General features: G+C 45.4%; 1 protein-coding gene across 1 annotated transcript in view; it reads right to left on the minus strand.

The window, feature by feature from the left end:
• The window catches only part of T265_01307 (hypothetical protein), a gene marked incomplete at both ends in the record, with an annotated part of 77,058 nt that extends 68,218 nt beyond the window's left edge, over positions 1–8,840 (minus strand). Inside the window, 3 exons of the mRNA XM_009165313.1 lie at positions 2,929–3,054; positions 6,558–7,029; positions 8,571–8,840. Coding sequence (XP_009163577.1) covers positions 2,929–3,054; positions 6,558–7,029; positions 8,571–8,642 — 670 coding nt within the window. The remainder of the gene's footprint in view (positions 1–2,928; positions 3,055–6,557; positions 7,030–8,570) is intronic.
• Between the last annotated feature and the right edge of the window lie 436 nt (positions 8,841–9,276).

Below are 9,276 nucleotides of genomic sequence, written 5' to 3' on the forward strand. Positions count from 1 at the left end.
GGTTAATTTTCATTCCAAAGCAGGGAAGTGGTCATGGTAGAGTAGGACAGGGATAATGTGATCCGCTAATCTTCATCCGTATCTGTTCTGACCGAAAAAAATTCAAGGAAAGATAATACACTCGCTTGCAAACTAACTTGGTTTTAACGGGCGACTCAACCAATTCACAGCTGAATCTCTCGCTTGCGATATTCTTCAACTGAATGCACTACACAAAGGCCACTTCATGTTTCATTCGATTTTGTACTATACTGTGTAAGATATTGTGTCTAATTTGGGTTCAAGTGGAACAGAAGGTTGACGGGAACATTGAGAATCCGCCTACCTGATAAGTACCAAGGACGAAATCAATCGTGAGCTGTCGAAGACTTTTCAGCAGTCTTATGAGTAATCTGTTCCGTCAAGAAAGACGGACATGTCAGTTCGACCGAACGATGCCGTCGCTCCAGTAAATGAGCCGTGAAACGATGTAACAAACTGTTGTTCGTCTGAAATGTCGGTTCTTGTGAGTGGTCTAAGATAAAAACAGCAATACTACATGCATACAATGAAGTCGCTTTCCGTCTTTTGTTCTCTTTTGATAAGGCGGCATTGTGATAGGCGTCACCCGAAATAACCAAAACATCAAAGCAATGCACAGCCCAAACAATCGTGGCGTTCTTGAAATTCGTCGAAATCAAACAAAAATGTGAGTCACATCTGAGCGAACACATGCGTGTGATTGTTTTACTTTTAAAAAAAATGCAGAATTCGATTATGACTGATTAGTCATTCAGGAAGGACAACTGAAAATTCGATGGTGTTCGGTTATGCCAAGCGTCGAGCAAGTCTAAACTTTACAGCATCTAGCCGACGCTCAACCAGGGAGAAAGCGAGAAAGGTATTAGTCGCTTGGATCAAGGTAACCGACACTCAGTATAAGGGATCCGATTGAGCCTTGATTCCGAAGGCAGATACAATCTCTTGAAGGTCGGATCAAGAGTATAAAAAGGCTATACCGCTCCAATGATTGACGCTATCCAATGAATTGAATTGATTTTGAAAGTCCCGTTGCCGAGGGGAATATCAAGCCAAATCTGACGTGTCTATGGGGTTCGAAAACAGAACTCGTGGAGTCCCGGAGACCTGCGTCACACTTCTCCAGTCCCTATACTCCGAAACCCACAGACGCATGAAAATTCCCCAGCAAGAATGATGTCCCTCAAGGCTGTCCTCGGTTACCTTTCCCCTTCAGCTTCCTAATCGAAGTAACTGTCGCGTAGTTCACGAGTTTACTTGTGTATGTGCAGTTCATGGTTGTACGTGGGCTGGGATGCTGTCAGGGCGCCCTCAACTAGACAGGAGGACGATTAGGGTCCTCAACCAAAGCCTTTGGCCCAAAAGCCTAACCGCAGGGCAGCGGTGTTCGACTGGAAATGCAAGTACATTACCTTTTTTCACGGAACACGTCGCCGTACATGTTCCAACCCCCAACCTGGAGGGCCAGGAGACTGTGTTCGTCGGACCTCTACCCATGGACCAACCTGGTATGAGAGACTCTGTGAGCATCATGCGGACACTCCCCAGTATAGCTCAATGGGTCGCCGAGGTACACAAACCGCTACACCACGGTAAGGTCCAGTCTCTTCGTGACGGCGTAACTCCAGCGTGGAGCAACTTCCCAGGGAAGACCTTAGAAACATGGAATATGTGGACGGAATTGAGCTACTTGGTCCGGATTCTATCCAGATAAAAAACATACTAAATAAAGGGCTATTACAAGACCGGGAGAATGGACCGTCGTGGCTGGTCATGGCATCGAAACCACTAGAGATGGTGGATAGATTTACCTACCTGGGTAGTCGGATGACAGCACTACTGACGAATTGAATGATGGAATGGTTAAAGTCCGTTCTGCTTTCCTTTAACTTAGGCACCTTTGGGATCAATATGACATAAGCTTGTCGGTAAAAGGCAAAGCATACAACGCAGCCCTGCGTACGATGTTGTTAAATGGTTTGGAACCCTAGTTGCTGAAGATTGCTGGAAAGATTGTTTGTCATTGACCACCGGTACCTCTGAGGCGTTGCATATTGGTCATGAGAATATAAAATTATCGATATCGAAGTGCAATAAATGGTTTTCGGCAACGAATCGGCTGCTTGAACGACTGGTCTGTTGACTGAGCTGCGCCAGGTACACTAACTTGGTCAAGTGCTCCGTACGCCAAACGATCAGTCGCCTCGTCGTACCCTGTTTTCTGGGGTAGATTTCGAGGTGGACAACGCATGACCTGGAGACGGAGCACCTCAACTATCCTGCACTCGGCTGCGATGACCCGAATCACCGTATGCACGTACAGTTCACAATTGTCAAACTTAAGTGACCGACTGAATTAAACCCGCAATTCAACCTGTTCAACAGTAGGATTTGTTCTGTCATCTATTGGACTGTGTGAGCCATATGGAATTACAGCGAACAATAACGATAGCTTTAATGTCTTTCGAAAAATGGAAGAGGAGAAGGAGTGGGTACACAGAGACATTAACTCGATAGTTCGGTGAGCAGACAACAAAGTAGTGTCTGCTAAATGTCCCACTGAGGGCAAACCAACGCAGAGCATCTCCACCAAGCCGCCTAGTATCAAGGTCAGATCGGCCCAGCCAATGTGCGTTTTAGTAGATAGACCAACGCCGAAACCAAACACCAAAGCAGTGAAATAGCACGATTCAGCAACCCGTAAAATGATGTGTACGGCTTACAGACCTACAACAGGAGTTGTAACTAAACAGTTGATAGGATTCCAAAATAGGCAGCAGCATCTTCGACTAAAGTCATTCCATTTGAGGCAGAAATCACGAGACACACCAAAAAGCAGTGGATTTCGTTGCGAGCACTGCGTGAAAAGTTCACCCACACAGAAAAAGAACATCGCCCACAAGAACTCACAAGCAGGTTCCGGAGCAGTTTTCTTTGGTGAACTTTTACTGTTCGCCTTCGGAGACAACATGGAAGTGTGTGGATAAGAGTAACTATCGTCGCCGTCACCCCACCAGCTGGGTTGGCCGTAGAGTTCTGCAGAATGCAACAGCATCAAAGAGGGGAAAATGTCAAGATTTAAGGAGGCACCAGAAGACGTTGTGCTAGTAATCAATGTGAAGCCGCTCAACAACATCATTACCAACAAAATCTTTGACGTCAAACCGAATGTTTTACACTGGTGCTTCACTGGCTGAGAACAGAAGCACCTGCTAGAGATTACACGAGAGGAGCTGCTAACCAAGCGGTCATAAACCGAGGACATTCCTCACTTATACACTCATCTGCATACCGATTTGGTTCTGATTAGAGACTCGCCTGGTGCCCAGCTGAGTCTCTCGTTGTAAATGTTCTCAAGGTTGACGGAAACTCGGGGACTGCACCTACCTGACGAGCCCCAAGAAAAGCGAAACCAAGAATTTTCACCGACCTGATGAGTATTACTCCATAATACTCTATAATGCTCTACACAGTGGAAACATTTCCCATTTGGATAAAAAGGTCTGTAACAGCCGGTACGAGCCGCTATACCATTTTGGCGTGTGATTGGCATGTAGCTGATGGGTGTGGTTGGTATATACACAGAGGGCTGGACCCACAAACCCTGCTGCTAGCAGCTTGCACATTATTATCTGCGCTTTTTCGGACAAGGGGCATGAAGCTATCAAATGTATGCACAACCGAAAGCAAAAGAGTACTGAGCACCCAACAACGCAATATCGGTCGATCATACCGTTCAGCTGTTACTCCTTTTCGATACATGCCACCCAAAAGAATGGTGAGGGTTGAGATAATGCCAGGTTTTCCGAGCCTAGACAAGAACAGTCAAGATGCAAAATTTAGGCTCGAATCACGGACCCTGCGGTTAGTAAATTCACTCCTTGACCATTGAGCTATCTCGAGCTCCTAAAACAGGTTAGCAGGAGTTAACTGAACTGCTGCATAGCAGTCTCCAGTATAAAATAGGGTGTTCTGATTGTTGCAGGTTTAAGCCCCTTCGGACGCTCAGGCGAAAATGAGCAGCGCTATATCCTGTCCAATTGCGAGTCACAATGCTGGCCAGCCGCTTGTGGCCGAACGGTAAAGCATTTAAACGACTAGTTGGGAGATCACGAGTTCGGAACTCCAAGGAATTTCGTGAGAAAAGCACTGCTGATGATTCTCAATAACGATGTGTGGTGCTTCTCCGCTTTTCAGCATAGGTTGTTTTCATCAAGAGGAAGAAACATCCCCACAACACCAACAAAAAATGCTCAGTACAGACAAAATGGCTTCGTGCTGCTTCTGAGTTTTTAAGCATAGATCAGGAAAAACTGTAGATCCGATTGTACGCCACATCACAATCACTTGGTGGGTTATTTTGCATCACATAAGAACAGTAGCCGCACTAAATAACTGAACAATAAATGGTGATCAATTTGTACAGCGTTCCTACAGGGTATCAAAAGGTTTGAAGTGAAGTAAAAACCATCAGTCCTCAGCTTTTCGGGTCAAACCCTCCTCAGGTTCGTAGGGGCGATATCATTTCCTCCCTTCGCATTTTATATGCATGAATTGAGCAGCAAAACCAGAAACTTGAAAAACAGCAGATTAGCCCATACAACCCATGCGGGATTCCTTTGAACAGAAGCAACTGTCCTGGAGAGTACACAACAATTTAGCCCATTCAGCATGATAACATGCAATCCCTTCTAATAGATACCATCTCCAAAGAAATCCTAGCATCCACTATAACCGTGTAGATCCATCTTTGAGGGTAAGTGTGGACCAAAAACCGATGATCATTTCTTATCGAGGGATATACTTTCCTCAATCCGCCAAGGCTGTTATTGGACTGGGACTTTCTAAGGTCATCGTCAGTGACTTGTGTTTGCTTGCCATTGTGAGCTCTCTGCATACTCACACTTTGATGAGTGGTACATGGCGCTGAGTGTACATTCTTGCCATTGACTCTCACACCAGACCCAGTATGACGGAAACTTTGTGCCTGATGTGCGAGTCTTGACTGTGCTAGCGCTCATCGCGCCTTGAAGAGCATTCAGCATTGTTTGCCCTTTCTTCGGTTGCTGGGTATTACACGCGTGTTTCCATACCAAGCATTTTTACATACGTTGGGATTCGTCTTGTTTGACTGGAACTGTTAGTGGCAAGACTTCGAATGGGGCGCTTCCATCGTTTTATCTAATATTTTCTTGCAACCCTCCCACACAGTCGCTTTCATTTGCTATTTTATGTTTATGACCATGCTTTTCAAAAAAAACGATGAAGTGCAGTGGGTGCATTTCATAGATGGATCCAAAACTGTAGAAATCATACAGCTGCCAACCAGAAGTTTGGCCGCCAAGTTGCTGTTTTGACATTTGGAATTAGGAAGTAAGTGTTTTGAGAGCGTCTTCCGCTAACTACGTTAATTGAAGTGGAATGGGCCAAAGATTAATGGTGAACAGTGCCCGCATACTTATTACTGAAACCAAAAGTTTTGAAATGACTTTCGGACTCTTGATCTTGACTTGAATTTGTAGGTAGTTGACATTTTGTCAATGCACTAGGAACTGGGTTTCCAGCTTCTGACGAGCTTCTATTCTGAAGGGACACAAATCTTAGCATCGCTTATCCTGGGCAAAGAAGCGTCTATCCAGCAAACTAATACTGGCTGTACGGAGCAGAACTACAGAACAATGTCATCAGTAAGCAATTGGCTTAGACTCCATCCAATATGTTTACGCCCAGAAATTTGTCATTCACAGATCGGTTGCAGCAGGTAAAAATGCAGATGAGGGGGTATTGCATACTGATCGTCGTCCAGCTGCAGCACCCTTTCGGTGCCTAGCTGCCATGTCACATGAAGGAGGCACGAGGGCTGGGATACTGCCAAGTCGCCCAAGCCTAGACAGGGAAAGTCGAGGGGCAGAGATCGGGTTCGAACCACGGACCTTCCGGTCAGTAAATTCGCGCTCTAACCACTTGGTCCATCTCGCCCCATTGCATACTGGTACAGTTACGGATGATGTGTCCACCACTGGTCTGGTCGGTATTCTGATAAACGGACCAACCATGCTAACTGATCACGCGATAGTAAACAGGGTCTTATCAAGTTATAATTGTACCCAGCAGTGAGCTTTATTCCATAACCTTCTATAGTCCCTTTGAGAAACCGGTGTCTGTAGGACACGCTGGCATCAGTGGTTTTCGTCTTCAGCAGAATATATTCGCACACAAGTGGTTCAACAAGAGGCAACTGAGTCATCTCATACTTGGATAAACGACAACCTCCACACAAGCTTGAATCCTAAAATCCTCAGTGGGGCGCGAACCGGTTAGCGTGCTATATGGTCCATTGATTTTCTCCGGCAAGACTTATCTCAACTCGACAAAGTATTACGAAAACAGACAGGTTGCGAAAAGCGTTCTTATTGGTTCAAACGGCTATCATCATCAAATGAATTACTAAAGAAGATCCGGAAAAAAAAAGAAAAAGGCTACATGTGTGAGATCAATTTTTACATAACCAAAGACGAAACCAAAAGTACAAAACATACCCTGGACGCTCTTTCGAACCGGTCGGGATGACTGCGTTGCATCAGGTGTGGTAGCGGAAAAATCTCTGAACGCGGATGGCTTTACCTTTTTCGTCTGAGCATCAGTTAGCCCGTTAGTACAACTGTCGACCAAACTAGTTTGCTTGGTAAGTCGTGTGTCATGTTCCAGCTCAGCATCCGTAACCCAGACTGTCGTAGCCAGAGGTATACTTGCTTGGGCAGGCGGCTCATCCATCTCGGAATAATCGTCAGATATATCCGCTAAAGTATGATCTTTTAGTGAAGCATCGGCCGCTGCACCTTCCGAACCGGAGGCCAGCAGATTATCCATGCCAAAAGGCGGGCTTTGCAGCAAACCTACGCCACCTCCCTGTTGCAAAGACAGTGGACTTGGTGGTTTATCCTGAGGGTCATCTTGATCGTGCGTGGAGTCCTCAGCCGATTTTACCAAGGAGGGAGCAAGTGCAGTCGTCTACAGTTGAGAAAACCACGAAGGCAGGTAAAGGTAAACAGAACCAATTGGACGTGCATGTCTTTGTATGCTGGGCTAATTCAGTCACTTGTACACAGTAAAGTGTAAAAACAGCTATAATATCCCCCTCAGAAAAGATGACCCCTCACAGTGGAAAACTCGTGATTTGTCTCCTTAAGAGGTCCGCATAAAGGAAAACCGTATTTTTGCAAACATGTTCTCCAGCAGAGACAAAGACCAGTCAGACCAGTCAGCCTATAAATGCACCTACAGTTAGTCTATTGAAGAGCAACGTAATCACAAACTCCCTTTATTTTCTGCAGAAAAAAAGGAAATATTTTCAGCCAGTGCCCTCAAAAGAAATCTCTAAAAGATAGTAAATGTAATATAATTTGCAAAAATTTATAAGCAGTTATTCTGCTTGATTTTTCCTACTGCAATTCCGCCCAATATGTTAAGGTTTTAATAGATATTCGCTGAAATCACGTCCGATCCCGAAGTACGACACATCAATATCATTAGACATCGCGAGGATACAAAACACTATTGTTATTCTTTTATTGATCCGACTGAACATTGATGCGTTGCATCCAAAAACCACGCACGATAAACAAGGATTCAACCTGCGGTAGTGCGAGATTACAAACGTGCTTTGTCGTGATTAACGCTTCGCGATGAGTCGTGCTCATAGTTTGAACAAAAACGAGCCTTTTCCAAGCATCCGGTGGCATAGTGATTACTTACTGGATGTTCAGTTTTCGACAGATAGAAAAACGGGAAAATATCATCGTATGAGAAAGAATCGAACGAATCTTAACTGGATATCCAGGTCACAGCTGCTCATCATAAATGCTTGGTGAACCTATCCATACTCTGTCAAGGTTACCTTTACGCTATAAAACGCTTTAACTAAACGTTTCAATCACGTTACTCCGACATGATAAACTATCCTCGTGATACAGGCATACATGTAAAGTGATGAACGTAACACTGATACCACTCAAATCATAAATAGATTTACGCATCGGCTTCTTCTCGAACGTGAGATTAAGGTACCATAAGAGAGCGTTTGTAGCCGCTTCATTGAAGCAGTCGTATAGTTCACAAAGGAGATTGCTTTTCTGGGTGGTGAGTGGCTTTTGTATGAGAGTAACCTGTGTTTTGTGGCACCATAGGGGAGGATCATAGCATTAATTCGCTAGCTCATGTTTCATCGTCCGGCTGTTAACCACTGATTTACGCGTAGTAGCATGTGCTCCTGTGGTCAACTTCCCTAGATGGACCAACTACTTAACTAAGAACACTTGGGTTATCGCCCACGGGTGTTTTCAGCACTGTCCAGCCGCAGCACCCTTTCGGTGCCTAGCTGCCCCGAAGTCCCCTAGCCACCCGAAGGAAGCAAAAGGATAAAAGCTGCATGTTTAGCGACGCTAGCGAATACTTTGAGCACCAGACTGAAAGCCGGAAAGAGGCTAGGCAGCCCATCCCCAAGCACCATTCGACCGGATACCTGACATACCGAGGAAAGTGTTGCAACTCACCGCCTGTGCGTTCGGGTTTGGCGAAAACGTATCCAGTGTGTTGAAGTGTTCTGCGGTGATATTTTTCTCCATGGTTTCTTTCCGGACAGATGCAGAGTCAGTAGTGGGAATATTATCCAAAATACACACATAAACGCCGCATGTCGCTTAAAACACCGCTCGCTATTGTTGATCTGCCTGTTCCACACTGGAACTGTAAGTGCTCGCCGACGTCGGGCAAAAATACGTGTAACACACGGTCGGCTGTGCCGGGAAACAAAAATACTGTTGGCTGAAGAATGAAAAATAAATGGACTGATTAAATCTCCTTCGGGTAACCCCCGTCAGTGGCAGCAACCATGGTTCGAGTGCCTGCACTTGATTGCTGCACAGCTATAGCAAAACTTAGCCCATAGCTAGTGGCTTTGGTGAAGCAGTGACTGCAGCAGTTTTCTATTCAGGGAAGAGTTACGATAGAAGCTCTAATCTATTGAGGAGCACTTTTAACAATGCATCATGCGGACGCTACAACCAGTGTACGACGAGTACGCGGTTCTTACAGGTGACAATGATGATGATGATGATGGACCAGTCCAACTAAACTGCTCCCTTCACAATCTGAGTACGGTCCGTTTACTATGGGTTCGAGTTGCGTTTCTCGTGCCGGCGATTCTCATGGGCTTTCCCGGCGACAGCTACCATGACAGTACGATCATAGTCTTCCGTT

This window comes from Opisthorchis viverrini, assembly GCF_000715545.1.
Source record: "Opisthorchis viverrini unplaced genomic scaffold opera_v5_14, whole genome shotgun sequence".
NCBI lineage: Eukaryota > Metazoa > Platyhelminthes > Trematoda > Opisthorchiida > Opisthorchiidae > Opisthorchis > Opisthorchis viverrini.